This window comes from Salminus brasiliensis, chromosome 10 (genome assembly GCF_030463535.1).
Source record: "Salminus brasiliensis chromosome 10, fSalBra1.hap2, whole genome shotgun sequence".
Lineage (NCBI taxonomy): Eukaryota > Metazoa > Chordata > Actinopteri > Characiformes > Bryconidae > Salminus > Salminus brasiliensis.
In genome coordinates, this window is record NC_132887.1 from 30,266,079 (window position 1) to 30,286,850 (window position 20,772).

At 41.7% G+C, this 20,772-nt stretch overlaps 3 protein-coding genes across 7 annotated transcripts in view; 1 reads left to right on the forward strand and 2 right to left on the reverse strand.

Annotated features, from left to right (window-relative positions):
- fsip1 (fibrous sheath interacting protein 1) overlaps positions 1-20,772 on the forward strand; it is a 104,522-nt gene that overhangs the window by 72,680 nt on the left and 11,070 nt on the right. For 2 of the 4 annotated variants that reach the window (XM_072689782.1, XM_072689780.1), the window contains exon 11: positions 1,296-5,260. The exons of 1 other annotated variant lie outside the window; for it this stretch is intronic. In XM_072689782.1, the coding sequence (XP_072545883.1) occupies positions 1,296-1,532 (237 nt within the window). In that variant the 3' untranslated portion in view covers positions 1,533-5,260. Of the gene's footprint in view, positions 1-1,123; positions 1,256-1,295; positions 5,261-20,772 lie in introns of those variants that run through there. One more of the 4 variants, XM_072689784.1, reaches the window with a different exon arrangement.
- LOC140564373 (thrombospondin-1-like) lies at positions 5,002-15,694 on the reverse strand. 2 transcript variants are annotated; one of them, XM_072689771.1, is made up of 24 exons: positions 15,516-15,694; positions 14,806-14,894; positions 14,594-14,676; positions 13,378-13,937; positions 13,191-13,266; positions 12,988-13,080; positions 12,787-12,896; positions 12,357-12,482; positions 11,424-11,520; positions 11,122-11,295; positions 10,817-10,993; positions 10,469-10,642; positions 10,198-10,325; positions 9,955-10,107; positions 9,570-9,788; positions 9,369-9,476; positions 8,775-8,934; positions 8,560-8,678; positions 7,974-8,208; positions 7,644-7,871; positions 7,272-7,543; positions 7,071-7,168; positions 6,813-6,952; positions 5,002-6,695 (listed from the first exon to the last, which is right to left on the reverse strand). In XM_072689771.1, the coding sequence occupies exons 1-24, from the start codon at positions 15,540-15,542 to the stop codon at positions 6,688-6,690; spliced, it is 3,654 nt and encodes a 1,217-aa protein (XP_072545872.1). In that variant the 5' UTR covers positions 15,543-15,694; the 3' UTR covers positions 5,002-6,687. The 2 variants fall into 2 exon arrangements, with proteins under 2 accessions (XP_072545872.1, XP_072545873.1); XM_072689772.1 differs by lacking the exons at positions 8,775-8,934; positions 9,369-9,476 and having other exon boundaries at positions 8,560-8,661.
- The window catches only part of acp7 (acid phosphatase 7, tartrate resistant (putative)), a 130,637-nt gene continuing 129,063 nt past the window's right edge, over positions 19,199-20,772 (reverse strand). The window contains exon 16 of the mRNA XM_072689776.1: positions 19,199-19,236. Within this exon, the coding sequence (XP_072545877.1) occupies positions 19,214-19,236 (23 nt within the window). The 3' untranslated portion in view covers positions 19,199-19,213. The remainder of the gene's footprint in view (positions 19,237-20,772) is intronic.

Here is a 20,772-nt window from a genome sequence, read left to right on the forward strand (position 1 = left end):
AATGTACCATGATGTTATATTGAAATATGCCAAATATTGCAATATAACATCATAGTACATTTTCACAACACAACACAGTATGCCATAATATTTACTTTTTAAGATGATTAAGAGATTAAATATACTAAACAGAATGAGTAGTGGGGAAAAAACTATAAAAGAAGAAAAGAATTTGAATGAACATTTAACACACTGTACTGCACTAGTAAAACTTGGTCATTGTTCTAGAAATAATAACAATATCCAATATTTGCTCAGAAAAAGCATGCTCATAAAAATAGCTTCGAAATCACTGTGATGCTACACTAACATCTATATCGTTGCTACTCCAGGCTTTGCACGCTGCTAACTGCACTATGTAACTTCTGTGAAGTGGGCAACCCAGCGCTGGCGAAAACTGTGTAACATGAGTCATATTTAAATCCATGTTTTACTTGGTCACGCCAGTCCACATTATTCTTTTACTTGAGATGTCTGTTCTGTATCTTTACGGATGTAAAAGTTAACGTGTGCCATGAAAGGAAGGGGCTCAAAGCGTGATTAGTCTTCACTGCAGTGAATTACACTCTCTACCAGAAGGGGGAGCCCATGAGTAAAAAATACCAGTGCTTGCTTAATGCTTTTTTAAGTCTTGTTCATAGTCACTGTGCCGGTGTTTGTGCGCCACCACTTATTGAACACTTTTATATACATAGATAAGGCATTTTGATATCTGGTGCTCAGCACCTATTATAAGAAATAAAAAAAACTAAGTGGGGAAAAAAGTGGGAAAAGCATTAAATAGGCAGTTTCAGTACTCAACACACATTGGATGTTTGAATAATTTCACCTTTATTAATGAGCTCAGGAATCCCTCTCAAAAAAACCCTTTCCAGAATGTCATGATCATCTAAACAGCAAAACAGAGAATATGTGAGATCATGTATGTTTATAAACATTTAAAAAGTGTTTATGCTTTTGTGGTTTATGCTTTTGTGGTTTATAGACTTCACAGAAGTCTATATTTCTCCTTAACGTCACTGTAAACATGGGGGTGTGTATTATCTGGTCCATTGTGTCATTTTGTGATGTAATTTATTGTAATAATGATAAATATCAGCTCTAAACTTTTTGTCTTCTTCAGGTTACCAAGTTTAAGAACCAAAGTTAGCAGCAGCAGCAGGACAACATCATTCCACTGGATTTGGCATTGGGTAGACTGCCGCTGCCAGAACTGGGCCAGTGATTATGTGGGCCGCAGGTTTGTGCTGGCTGGAAAGCGAACTCTCAAAGATTTCTCATGTTTTCACCTGCAGATTTTACCTGAACAGCAGCTACAGAGTCTGCTGGTGGAATGTCAGATGGCCATAAGCAGATGTCCTGGCTCAGGTACAGAGGATTCCTTCCCTGCACCTTACTGCGCTCTAGAAGGACACGCCATGTCTCTGCTGGCCAGCACGCCCTGCTTGTCCAGTTCTGCTCTCTCAGAGTTGCTGCAAGAAACCTGTGGAACCCCCACCACCCCTCACAAGAGGGATGAAACCCAAGACTGAGAAACCCAGTAACGTTAAGCACGGGTTGAGGTGCAGTCCTAATGGAGTCTGAGTGTACTAGATGTTTTACATGATGGAAATGTTTAGATAACAATGGTGTGTGTTGTTGTTTCTGCTAAAATATCGTTGCAACCATTACAGCATTACTATGCTTTTTATTCTTAACCCTTGTTAAAATATTATACCTTGAAGTTGTTGACGCCTGACTGAAATATGAAAAAAGTCATTTATTGTGACTGGATTTATGGGCAGAAAATTCCAAGCATATTTGCCCCAAAGTGCTGAATTCTCATCCTCTACTCCTGCTGAGCTTTCTGTCCTCTGTATTTTTCCAAATACCAAGTTCAGTTTTATCCACAAGGGTTGCCACTTAGAGTATGTTTAGTAGTGTGTGTTTATTGAGTGCACAGATTTAAAACTCATTTCCAAAATCAGCAACACAGGTGGCATGATACCACTTTTTCTTTTCCAGACTGATATTTGAATCTAAAGCTTTGGCCAATACTGATCCTACATTGTCATTCTTCAAAACCTACTAAGATTAAAATGGATTAAAATTAAAAAGTTTTGGTTTCCAGGTGGCACAGCTGTCTAAGCGCTGGCTCTATCAGGAGATTGGATGATGCTACTGTCAATCATTGCTAAGATTTAAAATCAGTTGCAAAGTCCTCACAGTATGGAAAGTGTGACGTTTCCACAGTCTGTAATCATTTGGGGTGCCATGTCATTTGCTGGTGTTGGTCCATTGTGTTTTATCAATGTCAGTGCAGCTATTTACCAGGAGATTTTAGAGCACGCTTCCATTTGCCCACAGTACCACAACTACTACCAAATACTCAACTGACCATGCTATTACTGTGCTTGATTGGCCAGCCAACCCTCTAGATCTAAAACCCATAAAGAATCGATGAAGTGTTGTCAAGAGGAAGGTGAAAAACACCCGACCCAGCAATACAGACAAACTGAGGGCCATAATTTCTTTTTTCATTTTTCAAAACCTAACTAAGATTAAAATGAGCTGATTTTGGTTGCCAGGTGGAGCAACTGTCTAAGCACTGGCACTATCAGGAGATTGTAAGTTTGTTCCCGAGTCACAGTCATCCGTTGCTGGGATTTAAAGTAAGAATAATACTCACCCTACTTCTAAATAATGCTAAAGTTCACCCTACTAGATTTTAGTGCTGATTTTAGTGCCATTCACTAACATATGTTATGTGTGTTTTGTGCCAAAACATTGTTTCAATCCTAATTACAAGACAGCAAGGTGTGTAGTGTGAACGGCACAGCAGTCTGACCACTTTGTAAGTCATGTAGTGTGTGTATGTGCCATTAAAGGCTTTCTGGGTGATGCTAGGCAATCCAGGTGTCTATTAGCTAATGTAACAGAACTGTTAGTTAGTGTTCTCCTGCACATTCAGCTGTCTAATGATATTGTTGTCCAAAAGACAATTGTTGACGCCCTCCAAAAGAACGGTAAGCAACAGAAGGTCATTGCTGAAAATGCTGACTGTTCAGAGTGCTGAATGAAAGCATATAAAAGTTGTCTGGAAGGGGGAAACGTGTTAGGCCAAGGTGCACGAGGAACAGGGATGACCGCAGAAGTGTCTAAGTTGAAGGAAGGAGAAAAAGAACTTAAATGTCTGCAGGCTGTGATGGTTTGGGTGCCATGTGATCTGCTGGTGTTGGTCAACGCAGCCGTCTACCAAGAGATTTAAGGGCACTTAATGCTTCCATCTGCTGTCAAGCTTTATGGAGAAGTCGATGTCCTTTTCCAGCAGGACATAGTACCTTCTCCCAGTGCTCACCTGCTGACCATGATATTACTGTTCTTGATCAGCCAGCCAACTCTCCAGACCTGAACTCCATAGGGAATCTATGGTGTATTGTCAGGAGGAAGATAAGAAACACCCAACCCAGCAATACAGATGCGCTGAAGGCCACTTTTAAAGCTACCTGGCTTCAGTAACATCTCAGCAGTGCCACATGCTGATTGCTTCCATGCCACACCACACTGTTGCAGTAATTTGTGGTAAAGGAGCCCAAAAGAAGTACTGAGGGTATTAATGAACATACTTGTCAGATATTTGACATTTCTGTATTGTACACCCTTTTCTGTTTGATCTTAGGAAATATTCGAATAATTTTAGATTTTCCTGATCTATAAACCATACTGATCAAAAGCAAAACAGAAAAAGACTTCACTTTACATGTAATGAGTATAAAATATGGCAGTTTACCTTACTGCAAGAATTATAAAGCCAGCAATGTGGTACCTCTCAGGCTGGATTTCTTGCAGGATCAGATCGGATCCATTCTTTCTTTCTCTCCAATATCTGATCCAGCATGTTACTGCTGATGTCAGCCCATGAGTACTGATAAGACATCTGCATCTACTTATGCAGATATTTTGCTTTGTGGTTGCTTTTCCTTACCTTTAAATCAAAGGATAATCATAGAACAGCAGACATCTCTGCTTAGGGAGATAAAGAAATGCAAATTGGAAGATAGCTTTGGTGCTTCAGTGCTTCAGCTGTCCAAACAGGATGTGAAAAGTCGCAAAATCAACACACCTGAGTTTATTTTTAGATCATGTTCTTATGAGCACACATCGAACAGTCAAAGAGCACACGTTGTCTCTTAGAGGAATGTCACAGCAGGGTGCAATACGCTTCAAAAATATTCACTGCCCTTTTCACTGCCTATAAAACTATACAGCATGTGATAGTATAATAAGGACGCTGCAGTCAAATCTTCGACTCTGATGCTTCAGACCAACACTATAGCAGCTGTTTACTCTTAACACTATTAATAGTGTTAACCTTCTGCCGCTATCTAGAACCATTTTTGAGAGGTTCTGTATTTACTTTTTAACCAAGTAAAGAACAATCTAGGCACTCAAAAGGAGCTGTGAGCTGTAATGGTCCTATATTGAACAATTGCTTTTACTAAAGAACCCTTGAAGAACAATCTAAAAATATTACACAGATCAGCCATAACATTAATACCATGCCAATATTGAGTAGGTCCCCCTTGTACTGCTTTGAGCATTTTGAGTATTCGAGACATGTACTCCACAATACCTTTGGAGGTGTCCTGTGGTATCTGTTACCAAGATCCTTTAAGTCCTGCAAGTTGAAAGTGGGCCTCCATGGATCGCATCAGTGAACCTTAGGTGCCCATGGCCGTGTCACCAGTTCACCGGTTGTTCTTTATTGGACCATTTTGATAGGTACTGACCACTGCATGCCTGGGAACACGCCACAAGACCTGCATGATGTGACTCAGTCATCAAGCAATCACAATTAGGCTCTTGCCAAAGTCGCTCACATCCTTACTGTCTACCATTTTGTTTTTGTGGTGTTAATGTTATGGCTGTTCGGTGTGTGTTATTTAAGTACCTCATGGTGTTGCGTGGGTTAGCCTGGGGAATATTTAGTTTTTTGCTGAAAAGAAACTCACAGGCCAAAAATTTCCATTTCTGTTTTCAACTGTTTATTGTTCGGTTGTTCTTTTAAAAATAACTGATACGAATAAAAAACAGCATTTCTGTGGGTAAAACTTGCAGTATTACAATACAAAGTAGCCCTAATTGTACAAAGAGTGGGTCGGGGGGACAAAACAAGCAACAAACAATAAACAACAATACAAACATCCTCAAGTCAGTGTGCAAACAGTTTATACAGACAAAAACACTTCCAATGTCAGTTCACACTTCCTGATAAATTATTTAAATAGTATATATCTACACACATGAAATGACTTTTTTCAAATAGATAAAAACAACTTTAATAATAACTTATTCTTTAAAAAGGCATCATTCATTCATTAAGCACAACATAATTTAAAAAAAACAAAACGTCCATTTATACCCTGTTGGGGTATTTTATGCTCCAAAAAATATTTTGTATTATATACATTTTGAAAATATATGATTGTATTACACTGGCTAACTAAATACAAAAAGAAGGAAGCCAACGGGTTTATATTCTGCAGCTAAAAAAGTATTTGTATTTTAGTGTTTTTCAATTTACAACAATGAGGTAATATTTGTATATTTGTTTTCCTTTGATTGTTTAGAATATAGAGCAAGCTCAACGGCACCCTGTGCTAAAAAAATAGCCATACGTTTGCTTTGATTTGGAGAAAAATGCTGAATTTCTATAAAAACGGGGCAATTTCACCCCAAAGCTCCAGTTTGTTCTTCAATTGTAATTATCAAGTGACAAGATGCATTGAGATGAGAAAAGGACGAGGCATGTAATGCAAGGTGCGTCCGTTATTGTTGTGTTAACAATATAAATACACAACGTAACAATTGGAACATCTCCGTGCCCATTACACTCTCTGTAACAGGCATTGGCCTTTGGTTTGATATACTTTTAAGCTTCTTAGTAAATATCTCCCTGGTACCTACTGTTCTGCTTCGAAAGGCTGATGACAAAGGTCCTTTTAACCCTGAGAACAGCTTGGAGAACATATCTCCAGACAAAAAAAAGTGGGCGTGTTGTCATCAACTGAAATCCAATTACTATGGCATAGAACTGATGGGTTATTTGATTTTTTTTTTAACATTAAGTCCATAAGTCTGGGGTGTTGGTGACAAACATACACACAGAAAACACTCATTCTCTTAAAGTGAAAGACAGTCCATTTCTGTTACTACCATCCTGTGCATCCTCCCTCAAACAGTTCTTCCGTGGGACCTCAGACCCACTAGAAAGAAGTGAAACTCCTATTGCTTTTCTTCATTTTATGAGAGGTTTCCTCCTTTCGTGATTATAGTCCACAGCAGATCTGAGGTTCAACACTACAATTATAGACAATAACGCTTCCTTTTTGGTCCCCCATGACGGGAGGGGGAACCTGACCAGTTTAGAAATTCAGAAGTCTTGATGGTTCTCTCTCATTCCATGCAGGCATGTCCACGCTCTACCTTCCTTTGGTGCAGGGTTCAGCTGTCCTCACCCAGATAACAGTTACTGTCAGCCCCAAGGTTACACGATTTCACCTTGTAGCTTCTCCATTTGATCCCTTGGTCCCATCATAGGAAAACATTGTGAAGGCTTCGTCCCAGAACATATACAATGCACTTAAATAGATTGGCGTCAAAAAATGAAGATGGCACATTCTTTTAGGGAACTCCCAACTGCTCCCATTATACATCTGAACAGAAAGGACAGACAAAAGAATTATTAGGAGAGACGATACTTTCTAAGATAAATTGATTTGATTAAATATTAATGTCCAAAATAGTTACTGAAGAACATGCAAAATGCTTACCTCTGCATTCGTATTTGAGGTCTGAGAAGTAAACCATCTCTTGAGAGAAGACAAATAGACCAAGTCTTCCACCAGCATATGTCTTGTCAATTATGCTTCCAGAATCTGCCATAACCTTCTTGCCTTCATACATGATAACTCTGAAAAGTAAGAAAAAGAGAAGCCGTGAGACATGTGTTTTCAGCTACCATTGCTAAGTTAATAGCTTTAAAAGATTGCAGGCCTTTACCAGATGCACCCTTATCTACCAATACTAACCTGATGTGTCCGGTTTTAGGTCTGTGGATCAGATGCCATCTGTAAGCAGTGTAATCCTTCCAGCCAATGTTTTTGGGGTCATGCCACAAAGTGCGCACCTGGAATTTAACATGGTACAAATGCAGTGTGAATTTCCTAATTCTCACAGATCTAACCACCTAGAATTTTTTAAACGTCACAGAAACAATGATTTCTGTTTACCTGTCCTGGTGTGTCTCCAGTATGCCACAAAGCATTCCTCAGATGCTCTCCTGGCCCTGTGGTTGAATTAACCACTTTGATGGACAGTCCAGAATATCCCTGAGCTCTGGTGGGTGTGTGTGACCAGTAGGTCTGCGTGATCTGTTTCCACATCACCACATAGAAACGGGAACTGGATTGGTAGCCAAACACGAAACCAGCATAATCGTCATCTCGGTCGGTGTTGATAAAGAAGGTTCCACTGAAGTCCACAGCATTGAACTCATCGTAACCTGAGATACAAGAAAGGTTGATTATTGTTGAGTTAATTATGATTTTGTAGAGTTTGTTCTTCTGAGATTTTCTACTGGCTTATAGGTTTCGGATACGTACCAACAGCAATGCCAGGGTCGCAGTTGACTGTCTGAAGAAGCTCTTTTCCCTGATGACGGACCACCCAGTTGGGGTCGATTTGTGAGGTTCCTGTAGGATCTAGGGGAACCATCTGGAACCTACGGAAGTCTGTCTCGCTGATGGCAAAGTTCTCAGGACAAACATCTTCAATGTCAGGCACGTTGTCTTGATCAAAGTCGTCTTTGCAAGCATCGCCACGTCCATCACCTAGGAGAAATGGCAAAACCATGGTTACCCTGAGAATAGTTTTTTTTTATTTAAAAAGAAAACTGTATTTTTATTTTTTTGATGCTACAGAACTGTCCTTACCATCAGAGTCGACTTGGTCTGGGTTGGCGACCAGTCTGCAGTTGTCTTTGTCATCAGGAACGCCATCATTGTCATCATCATGGTCACATGCATCTCCCTTGCCGTCCTTGTCATGATCGGCCTGGTTGGCATTGGGGATGTATGGGCAGTTGTCCAGATTATTCTGATGGCCATCCTCGTCAATGTCCTGATTGCTGTCGCACTTGTCGCCCACATTATCTGAATCAGAGTCGATCTGTAGGAGGAGAGGAATGAATGAAGCTGTTGTTCAGGACCTTCTCATAAAGGGGTGCTAACTAGCTAACTAATTCTGTGACTCTTCGCTGAAATGTCATTTTCAGTTTATGCTCCAGCATATTCAAGGTTTCCCTGCATGACTCATGATATAATGTACTGTAAACCAGCCAGTTTATCATTTCTGCCTGATGATTTGCCTGCCGTCGATTTTGTTTCATGTAAAACTTGCAGCCCTTTCCAAGAAAACACCAGCATTCACTTGGCCAAATTAGGCTATGCCTAAGAACACCGTCTGTCCCTCCACACTCTAAGGTCCTCACATGTTCTAGGAATGGAGAGAAAGACTTACCTGATCAGGGTTGTGCTCCAATGGGCAGTTATCACAGTGGTCTCCAACCCCATCGTAGTCAGTGTCTCTTTGGTCAACATTGTACACATATGGGCAGTTGTCCTTCTCATTCAGAATACCTGAGAAATAGAAGATGCTTTTGTTAGCCACTTTACCTTTTCATTGCTCTCTTTAGCTAGCTGTGATGAATTTGCCTCCGAAGGCTTGTCTCTTACCATCACCATCAATGTCAATGGCACAAGCGTCGCCTTCCCCGTTGTTGTCTGTGTCAATCTGGTCAGGGTTGCTGTCATATGGGCAGTTATCACAACGGTCGCCAACTTCATCACGGTCCTGGTCGTACTGTCTTGGGTTGAAGACGAACGGGCAGTTGTCCTGTTTCAGAGGAAGAAAAAAATTACGCCTCAGGGAGGCTGCCTGGCAAATAGGTGTGCTAAAGCAACCAGTCAGACATCTGGGGCTGTTTTCTGCTCCATGGATGGAAACTTAGGAATACACCAGAACTTCAAAGTAAGTCCTAAATCAATGGTTGGAGCCATACACCACAGTCTCCAGGCTTTAGGAATCAACTGTGCTGGTATGTACGATTTGGCTCTGGCGGCTGCTACTGTTTACTTGCCCAGTTATATTTTTTTCCCCCAACGTAGGACTTTAAATTATGGATGTAGACTCGAAAGGCATTATGCCCGTAGCAGGACTGTTATTTATATGCTACTGGCAGGAGCTGTCCACTGCTCCACACTCCCCAAAACTTGTGTTCACTCTCTCCTTTCCTTATTTTGAATAGGAAGAATGTGTTTTCATCTCACCCTATCATCAGGGATCCCATCGTTGTCATCATCGTAATCACAAGCGTCTCCGGTTCCGTCTTTGTCATAGTCCTCTTGGCCAGAGTTGGGAAGGTCGGGGCAGTTGTCCTGAAAGATGATGTGTTTGGATTAAGGGGTTGCAAGTTCAATTATAATGCAAGGTGGTTTTTAATCATACGCTAAAGGGGGGCGGTTACATACCTTCTTGCAGTGGTAGGTGGCATTTTCCACGCAATGGAGGTTAGTGTTGGGCCAGCCGTCAAGGTCAGTGTCCTCGCCGCAGATGTGGCCATTTCCAGCATAGCCAGGTTTGCACTCGCAGCGGTACATGATGTCTGAGAAAACGCCCAGGTAAATACAGTTGGCGTTCTTGTTGCAGTCATGGCTCCCGTCCTGACAAGGGTTCTTTGGCACACAGACCTAGAGAAGAGATGATACCATTTATGTTCTCTATATACACAGAAGACCAGATTCACATTTTTCAGGGACTTACACACTGTCCCCTGAGTATAAAAATAGGCTCACAGGGCTGTGGCATGCCGGCATTCTGATAAACAATCATTTAGGTGAACAGAACTTCACTAACCTGTTTGCTGGCCATAGCCTGTTCGATACCCCTGCCGAAAGGCTGGAGTCCAGAGTAGCGAGGGGGACAGGGAAGGCAGTTGTAGCCCGGCTCTGTGTTCTCACAGCGATGGACTCCATTAAGTGTGAAACAGGCATCAGGAACATTTTTGCACTGAAGGAAAAAAAGAAGTGTTTAGACTCAAAGGACAGTTTTTTTTATTGTTTCCTATTGTGACTGACCATTATTTCCTTCCTTCCATACCTCATCAATGTCCTCGCAGTGCATGCCATCTCCAGTATAGCCAACAGGGCACTGCCCACACTTCCAGGAGCCATCGGGAAAGCTGGTGCACTTAGTGCCAGCAAAGCAAGGGTTGGACAGACAGCCATCTGTAGAGAAAAGGAGAGATCTGCTTAACATATGTTCTTGGAATAGAAGACGCGTAAACTACTACTAGGGAAAATGAGGCAGCAATGCTATCAGAGCATGGACAAGGCAACTCTGACTTTACTCTGAAGTTACCCCTACTTACCGATGGGACAGTCCTGGGAGTTGCACAAGCGGGTGCCTTTAGCATCGCCCACGCATTCTTTCCCATCATACTTGGGCACAGGATTGTTACAGAGGCGATGTCTGGTCTGCAGTCCTCCACCACAAGTGACAGAGCAACTGTCCCACAGTGACCATGGCCCCCACCCTCCGTTAACTGAAGTCACAGAAAGGGATACATAGTCAGGATTTAATGTTTTGACATGTCACATTAAAATGGGGTACATACATTGGCCTTTCCTTGATTATGATCCACCACTCCTTCTCCTCCAATTACAGTGATTTCTAAAATATCAGGCTTTTCATGTACAATAAAATCCGAAGTCCTTACCTGGGCATGGAGGCATATTGCATGGTTCTGTCTGTCGGCCTTCTCCCTGGCAGTCCTTGCCTCCCATTTGTGGGGTAGGCGAGTTGCAGAGACGGATGCGGGTGATGACCCCCTCCCCACAGGTCACTGAGCATGAGGACCAGGGAGACCAGTGGCTCCAGCCTCCATCTTGCCTGACTGTGGAACAAAATGACAACTTCATTCAAAGCGTGCTCAGAAAATGCCAATATGACATAACAAATATAGCAGGGCCAAATGTGGGACTGGTATGCAGATTCAGAGCAGCTTTAGGTTAAGTGACTCACAGCGCTTGTCGCATTCTTGCAAGTAGCAGTCTCTGGTTTGCACCGAGGTGCCCTCGCAGTTGCTGTTGATGCGGTCGCAGGAGCGCCCACGCTGCTGGATGCCACGACCACAGGTCACTGAGCAGTGGGTCCACTCCGACCAGGGTGACCATCCGTCCTCAGCATAGTCACTTGCTAGAAATGAGAGAGAGGGGGAGAGATTTCGTCAGAACTGATGGCTACACTGCACTGTCACAGCAAGTCGAATGGAGGAAACATTTGGTGCAGCTGAGTTTACATTGCATGAAAGACATTGAACTTACGAGTTCCACAGCGTGGGCAGCATTCACCATCGGGCACGGTGGCATTGGCACAGGGCATGAGTGGACAGGAGATTTCCCGGCATATGGTGGCAGAGTTCTGTGGGAAAAAATGCTGTGTTTAGTTCAAGAGAAAACTGTCCAATTCTGAAATTTTACAATTTCTTTTTACTTAAATTTACTTAAATAAGTTCCAATAAATCTTAGGTCTTTCCTAACTTTTCCTTTTAAAAAGTAAACTCAACGGTTACAGTTTCCAGTGTAATGTCTGAGTTTGGCAGTGGAGGAATGACCTTTGGCTTGGGCAGGGAAATCCTGTGGTGTTATAGTCCCCAGTCTGTTGTTCTGTGGTTAGTTGGGTGGGCAGGCCCATGGCTCACACATACAAAGTCACAGAGGTCTATAATTGACATGGTTGTGACTGATGTTTTCTGCTTTGATGCCATGGTCAGCATGAGGTGAGGTTTTTATATCTAATAACTGCTGCTAGGAAAAACATTTTCCAGACAGATTTGCTCCACTGAATTTTATGAGTGAAATCGTGGCTCTCCAAATGAGTGGAATGCTTCAAAACTAGACCAAGTGCACTGAAGTGCACAACCTCCAAGTCAGACTCTCCAAACTCTGATTCTCTGAACTAAAGCGGCAGATGACCCCCAGCTGTTCTGCTGGCCGCCACTCTCTCATAATCGCAGGCAGGATTCTGACCAGCGGCCAGGTGCTCTGCAGTCACAGAGCTGTTTCTGCGGAGTCCATGCAAGCATCGCACTCCATTTGCACTTCATTATGATCGTTGCTTTCTTTCCATCACTACTGGAGAGCTTACTGAAACCTGCTAGCGGTCCGTTACGTGAGATGGATGAGTGTAATTAATAGGACAGATGGGCCAGGACGTGTTTTTCGTTTAACTTCGCCTAGCCCAAGCTGCGGGCTTACCTGGCAGGTGCAGTGGGTGCAGCTGTCCACCGTCCACTCGTCCTTGTCTTTGTAGACGACGCCGTTGTGCAGACACACGCCGCTGTGGATTTTGATCTTGTTCTTTATTAAGTTGTTGTCTGCAGTCTGGAAGGGAAGGGTGAGAAGGGGGAAGAGAGGGCGTTTGAGCACTGCTACTGCACCGAGGGAGGCATAGATTGTAGCAGAAGGGATTCCACTGGATATGAATCAGAGGGATGGAAAATGAAATAAAGAAGGCTTGTTTCTATTCACATGAGGCAAATTTGAGGTTTGGCACTGAATAGGAAGTGACTAAGAAATAAGTGCCTCTGCTGGTGAATAGAGAGATACAGACAAAGAGAAAGAGAGAGAGAGAGAGAGCGAGAGAGAGAGAAAGCACAAACTGAGCACAGCTGGTTTTTATACTCACCACTTGGCGGAGCTCGTTTGACAGCTGCTTAACCACCACACCAAGCCCCTTGAGCTCCTTAAACATGCTGGCCAGGTCCTCACAGGAGAAGCCACAGATGTCCTGGAGATCTGAATAACAGGGACATTCAGTCTGAGACTTTACAGGCCATCACGGAGCCCAGAGCCAGAGCACAACGAACGGCAGAACGCGAGAGCTTACCTTTGGTCTTGTGTCCAGTGTAATCAGTGCGGATCGCCGGACTGGAGCCATTCACGGGGTTGTCTAGGGTCATGACGTCTGTGATGAAAGTGGCTGTGGGGAGAGAACAAACACTATTGTTTGCACAGTTTTCGTCTGGCTTTGGCTGAAAATGATTCATTTGAAGAACTATGCGAGGTCATGTGACACTCATAATCACTTACAGCTCTCGCATCCCATGTTGCGTCGGATTGCGTCCACAGTGGTTCTGAAGACAAAGCGCACATTCTGGAGAACACCCTTTAGAGACAATATGACAGACATATTCAGACATATTGAAGAATGGGAGACTCTGTAAGTTCTCGTAGATGTCACTAGCACAGTCAACAACAACAAAAAAAGGCCACTTACCATAAACCTGTCTCTCACTGCTCCTTTTCCGATCCTGAGGTTAGCGATATCGACAACCTCCTGTGTCAGAATTTGGTAGATAGGCACATCCAGCTCACTGGTGTTAATCTCTTCGCAGCCAACGTGTAGTTGTGCGCGGTCCTCCTGCACGAATAGGGTGATGTTCTTCCAGCTACCCGTTGCCAAATGGGCATCTTCGATTGAGACCACATGTTGCTTGTTAGCTGTTGTGTAAACCAAATCCAAAGTGTGGGCATCTCCATTGGAGATAATCTCGAAAATGGGGCCAGAGCCATCTTTCTTCTCCACAGTCAGAAGGCTGCCTCTGGTTTTCTTGGCTTGCTTCAAGTTGACCATGAAGAGGAATCCCTTTTCTGCCTGGATGGAATAAATGAGGTCCCTGAAGGAGTGCTCTGGGATCGAGGGGATCAGGTTAGGGTTGAGAATTTTGTAAGCAGGACTGTAAGGGTCCGGGCCCTTCACCAAGCTCACTCCGTGTTGCTTCTTATTGACGCGTGCTAGCTCAAAAAGATCGTACACACTGTTGTCATCTCTGTTCTCTGTGAATTAAAAGGGAAAACTTGAATTTCAGAGAGAGGGAGGAGGCTGAGTTTTAGAGCATTCTTGTCCAACGTATGCAAACCCATTAAACCCACCAAAAGTATCTAAAAGTGAGGGGTTTGCTTCCAGTTTTTTTAAATGTATTATTATTATTATTATTATTATTATTATTTTCCAATTCATGTGCAATTGTACAAATTGCTAAATTTTGCATACAGAAACTGATCACATGTATTTTAAGATCATTTATGTGTAATTCCACACTGTTTCAAGCAAAGATTCCTCAAAGACATCATGACTCAAAAAAAAAAAAAGTAAAAGCAGCTATCACAAAGCAGCTTAAGTAAAAGCATAATATAGCATCAGAAGGTCAAACTGAACTTCTGAAGTACGGAGATTCCTACAGAACTACTGTGAAACGTCTAAGTAAAACCATATTATCCATATAGGAAAAAAGCCTATTCTTCTTCTGTGCTACAGCTTAATGGCCTCAATGGCCCTAAGTCCAAAGTGTCCTCGCATATCCATCTGAATATACGTCAAAGAGACCTGAAGTCCATCAAAATATAAATACAACCAATTACCCCCAGCCATCACCTCATTTCTTCAGGAGAGCCGAAGTTACCTGACTAACCATATTCTTCAAAGTTCTCACCTGCCACTCGGCTGCCTTCCGAAGCCCACAGCATCAGCAGTAAAAAGAGCGCGCTGAACATCATGGTCAGAACTTCTTCGCTTCTTTAAAAGGAGCAGACAGCAAATTTAGCCTACTGGTCCACATGCAGTCGGCATGCAATTTAATATCAATATCCACGTAACAAAAAAATAAAAAAAAATAAAAAAAACTTATCTAGGACTTAGACTCACCTGAACAAGAAGATATCCCAAAAAATGATAGGCAAAAAAACGTCTTGGTTAAAATCCTTTTGTTTCTGAATCTGTGAGACTCTGAAAGCCTAAAAGTCCAAACGCGTGTTAATATTAAATATAGATAATTATTAGTGTTCTCTGAAAGCTTTCTCCATCCGTAGGCTAATCCTCCTCCTCCTCCTTCTCGCCGTCGTCTTTCAGCTCGTTCTCACTGAAAAACCTGCAGAGCAAAACGCTATTTAACTGGTTTATGGACATTCCAGAGGCGCTGGCTCCGCCAATCAGCAGCGCGGAATGGCAAAAGAGGGCGGGGAATGTGTGCTTACCTCACACTGAGAGGAATATCCGAGAAAAAAAAAGAGACACACATTCCACTGCTGAATTTCCATCAGCGGAGAAATATTCTAGAGAAGAGCCAGAGCGCAGAAAGAAAACCAGATTTCAAAGAATAGACGGCTGGATGTCCTCACTATTAACTGCTTAGCTTTTAATGGTAAAAAGTCACGTAAATTGGAAAGAGCACACATTACATTTGTGTTTGATTGGATCTGGTTGGCAGAGCAGAGGTTAGAGTGGATTTTAATGAATAAAAAATAAAAAAAGTGTTCACCCAAAACCAACCTCTGTATATCACTGATTCTAACTAAAGCTGGGTAAATAAGTTCATAAATATAAATAATTAATAAATAATAAATAATTTTCCATACTGCTTTCTCCCAGATGCCTTCGGTCATCAGGCACACTGCAGCAACAGAGCTGCAGTTCCAAGGTTACCCACTAGGAGTCGTTCTGCTCCCCCGTCTTCTCCACAGCTTCGCCCTCACAATATCAGTAGTCAGACTCTCTTTCCTTCCTCGGTTACTGAAGCTACCTTTTTGTCCCTTTTCTGAGGGGCAAGAAACAGTTTTTAAACTTTGTTAAATATGAAACAAAGTTATTAATGATTATAACAAAAATTATAAATATTGCATCAAATCTAGATGTTAGACCCTATGTTAGAATGCCACACATTATCATTAAGACAAGACAATCATATTTACCATTTATGTGGGACATAATTTAATTTGGCTTCCGCTCTTATCCCATCCCAAACACATACACACCAGTGAAACACACACAGTGTGCACACAAGTCGCTCGGAGCGGTGGGCAGCCAGGGGAGCAAAGAGAGTGATGGGCCTTGCTCAAGGGCCCAACAGTGGCAGCTTGCTGAGCCCGGGTATCGATCATCAATCCCCTGTCATCAATCGCCTAGAGGTCTAACCACTGAGCCTCCACTGCCCCAAGTTAAGTGAAAGGTGGCACAAAGGTGGCACAGCTACAAATAGAAAGATGCATGTAATGGCATTTTGTTGTCAAGTCCACTGGTGCGCTCAGATTTGGAATCCAGTTGGCTGCAGGTTCTGCAATAAATGTATAAAATGACTCGAACAGGTTAATTCTGTGTGCCTTTACAGGTGTTAGAAAATCAGGAGATATCTGGAGAAAGAAAAAAGGGAAAGAGTTACAGACGATTTCTGAGAAAGAAATGATTAATTTATAATATTAACCCAAATCTAAGCCTTCTGGATTCTACTCGGTATTGTTAAACTAGAATTACACATTCCTTGCTTTCTGAGGTCATGTCTTTGACAAATCTACCTGCCAAATTGAGTTGTGATCTTACTACTCACTCTCATTGAAGCCAAAACATAGGCTAACAGCTAACTGCTGACTGTTCCAGTCTGCTAAGCCTAAAAGTCCAGATTCTAAATGTTTACATTTCTAAATAGCAGTGGTTTGATTCTTGAGTAATGAACTTGGTTTTTATTAAAACATGTCTGGGTGAATGGATGGAAATTAACAAGCCAAACTTTAAACTTTATACTGCAACATTGTTTTAAACTAAATGTTTTTTGTTTTTGTTTTTGTTTTTTCTTTTTTTTGTGGGGGGGGGGGGTATGTAAAGATGCAGTAGGGAATGATCAGAGGTATTCTGGGTTCTTGGTAATTTTTTGTTTATTTTTTAAATACATAGATATATACAGCCAATGGAGCTCTCTCCAATTGGTTAGGACTTCAGGAGCTGGACAAAAAGCCTAGAGACAGAGTAACCTAATTAGGAAGTGACAAAGTTAAATCATCTGAATTAGCAGTTTTATTTCCAGTGGTCATTTCTTGGCCTTCTGAAAGTCCCAGATATTTTGCAGGCCTCAATTATGATATTTTGCAATGTATGTGTATAGTACTTTCTATAGTCTTTCTATATCGTTCTTTAGTCTAGAAACCCCATATAGAGTTAAATTAGTGTCAATTATGGGTCAAATAAAGACCTAGTGTTATTAGTCATGGCTTGGCACTACAAAATTATAATGCTTATATTACCTGGAGATCCTATGAGATGCAAAAACATCAAAGTCACATCTGAGCCACATATTTGCTTGATGAATGGCTTTAATTAAACATAGGGGGACCTGATACTGTGGGTACTGGGGGGACACTAGTAGCAAGAGTGCCATATTGCAGCATTTCTAAATCAAGAGCCTGATTTTTTGCGATGCTCTCCATCACTCTGCTCAGTATACGCATGTACGTGTGTGTTTATTAGTCGTTTAGTTCCTTGGCAGTAGCGTAATCACTTCTGGAATTCAAAGTGAGAGCGTAAATGCAGGTATGTTGAGACGTGCCTATGACTACAGTGTGTGGGTGGCAAAAGGAGCATGGCATGGGAGGGCCCAGGAGCTTTCCAGATTAGGAGAGGAGCAGCTTCCTTGCCCACCCTCTATCCTTCCTGTGAGGTTAAGCGAGCAAGTTGCTCACTCTTTCCATCGGCTCCAAGATACAGCGTTGTGTGCAGAACTGGGAGTCCTGTCTGCTCAGTATCTTATGAGGTGCAGTCACAAGGCAAAGTGGCTCTGTTTCCAGTTCTCTAGGCTTTTAACCAAGCGAGCATTGATCCAAGCCTGAGTTCAGTTATGTCAGTTCATGAGGAGAATTAATTTCATTAGGTAAATGTCAGATGGAAATGTGCAGTAATTCGAGACTGGGCCGAAGCGCCATTCTTTTCCTGAACCGAAATGGAATAGAAACTCAGAGCCCAAGTCGAGCCTGAGAAACCTTGGCTTTGTGTCTTCAGCAAAGTGTCTGGCTGAATGATCGGAGGTGACATTCTGTGCAGGTTTGGTCTCTGCTCTCTAAAACAGATGCTGTCAGTCTAGTCAACAAGCTCATGTCGACAAATCCAATCCACATTACCTGGTCCAGATTTGGTCAAAGGTGAGAGGGGAGGCTGAGTATGCTTTATTGAGAGTTTTACAGAAAATCTCAATATCTTGTAACTTCTCTGGGGAAACATTGTAGTTTCATAAGTACTTTTATGGTTTTATGTGTTTTTTTAACTTTTCATTTCATACTTTTGATAATTTTATACTTTTATATCTACTAACTTTCAGTACTGTGCAAATCAAAGATATGGAACTCTATAGATTCTCCACTTGCCTAAGGAAGATAAAAAAAAGGAAAAAAAGGAAAAAGGCACATTGACGAAATCAAAAAGTCCGTTCAGAAAATGATAAATAGATATAGAAAAAAATGTTGACTCCTAACAATCATGGAAGACCTACACTTAAAACTTTCCTATTTGAGGGGGAGAGGTGAAAATGAATGGTGTCTATTAAATCTATTAAAAAGTTTAATCGTGTTAATCACAACAATATTCTGTGATTAAATTGTGATTCATCATAGGCTAAAATGCTAGCTAGCACGTCTTTGAATTTTTGGGCGTGAGAACTAATAATATGTCTAATAAACTGTCTAGAGAAATCCGTTTTTTTTTTCTTATAATATCTCTGTGTAGTTTTAAGAGCTTTAGCCTTGAATGCAAGGAAGCTCAGACACAGAAGCTTTTATAGAGAAAATGCTTCAACTTTTTAAGAGATAAATAGATGGATCAGTCATTGGGATTAAGCGAACTAAGTGTGTGAGAGATAGAGATGAGGCAGGGGTAAGAAAACGAGAGTTAGTTATGAGATTGAATCCAAAATTCAGCATAAACAAAAAACGAGAAATCTACCCTCTGAGCTCAACAGTAGCCGCGCTGTGTTTACATTGCTAAAAAGAGTGACCTACGGGAGGAAGTTGGGGCCAAACATGGTAAGATTAATTTGCGTTAAAAAAAGATTCACGTCTTCAAGTTTGCAGATTAGTCGTGTGTGTTAACACGCTAATGTTGACAGCACTAGTGAAAAACTGTCTACACTTACTTTAGATGTGAAAATATCCACAGGTGTTTCACTGTGAGAAGATGAATCCATGCTGTGGGTCTGAAAGGATGATAGCTTGTCAAGCAGTCCTTAGTGAGGAAAGGCAAAAAAAGAAAAACTGCTGGTGTTCTCAGAACAATCATCGCTGAAACCAGGCCTTTAAGGTCATCGAACAAGTCTGGAATTACCTAAATGGCGAGAAGCAGAAAATGCTTCAGTTTCTAAGACTTTGAAGGTGAGGAACAATCTCCCTACAAAACAATTTAAGAGTGAATCTGCTGAAAAGAATGGAGGCTCTAATAAAGGGAAAAGGTGGGCTAAGTACTGAAACATCAGATATGATATTAAGAAGCTTTGGCTTCTTTGTGGTTTCCTGTTTTTTTAGTTCCTGATGCTGAAGCTTTAGTAAAACACACAAACTGTACTTAATGTCTGTTTGTCTGGAAATGAAATAAATGAAGGGTGTTTCCTGACTTTTCCACGGTGCTGTCATTAGCAGGGCTGTCATTATGTATTCCAAATCATTACAGCAAGTCTTACTATACTTGCCATGCATCCCACAATGCCTGTAATACTTGAATAATGTTTGATATTCCTCTTGGGACATTACTTGACGCTAATAGATTAATTTCAAATGTGACACAACTAGGTCAGAGGAACAGCTCAGAGTAACAACTCAGAGAAGGACCAACAATTTACCATTTGGACAACAGCAAAGTGCTGACACAACATCAGCCCTGCTCCCAACTTCTCTCAAAGGGCTCACAGTTCTCAAAATGCTACTTCAACTCAACATTTAATTGCAGTTCTTGATTTGCTACCAGAGACTTGTCAAGCATTTGCCAGACTATGGTGTAGGCCCTAAACTGAAATAGATTACAAATAGAACAGTTTTCAAAACCCAATTTTGGGTATTTTCTGAAGTTGTGAGATGCTGTCATTTATGTCATATTGTGTATTACCTTGATTACCTTTGTTTCAGAATGCATAAGACTGGTCAATTTATGTATAGGGTATTAGTTAGTCACCGGTTAGTTAAAATTTTTTAGTGCAGATGTTTAATGTGTTCATCCGTTCAGATTATCCAGATTGCCCAGATTGTCATCTCAGACCATGAATCTTTTTTTAATTATTATTATTTTTACCCAGTTTTCCTCCCCTAATTGTAGATAGCCAATTACCAACTCACTCTTTTGTACTCTCTCCCTATCACATGTAATGCTCCTGACACTGAGAGGACGAAGATTGAAATGTGTCTTCTCAAACACATGCATTTACATTACATTACATTTACGGCATTTAGCAGACGCTCTTATCCAGAGCGACTTACAAAAGTGCTTTGCTATTTATCCAAGAAAACCTCAGCTAGTTAGAACAGACTAATAGTTCAAAGATACCTCTAAGCTTAGACAGTACTAAGCACGAGTCAATAAGGTGACCATAGTACTCTGCTATTTGTCCAAGTATGCATCCATCCATTAGTCCATGCGCATCCAGCCAATGCCTCTTGCAACATCACTGCGGAACCAATGTGCTTGGAGGAGAGCACTGAGTACCCAGTTCTACTGCATTGGCAAGCAGACGGCCGTTCTGGTCATTATCACACTGGAGTGATGTGGGGAGAGAGAAAGCCATCTACCCACCTGAAGAGAGCCAGGTCAACTGTGCTCTCTCAGGCTCTGGCTGCTGATGGCAGGCAGCATGACCCAGGATTTATACCAGCA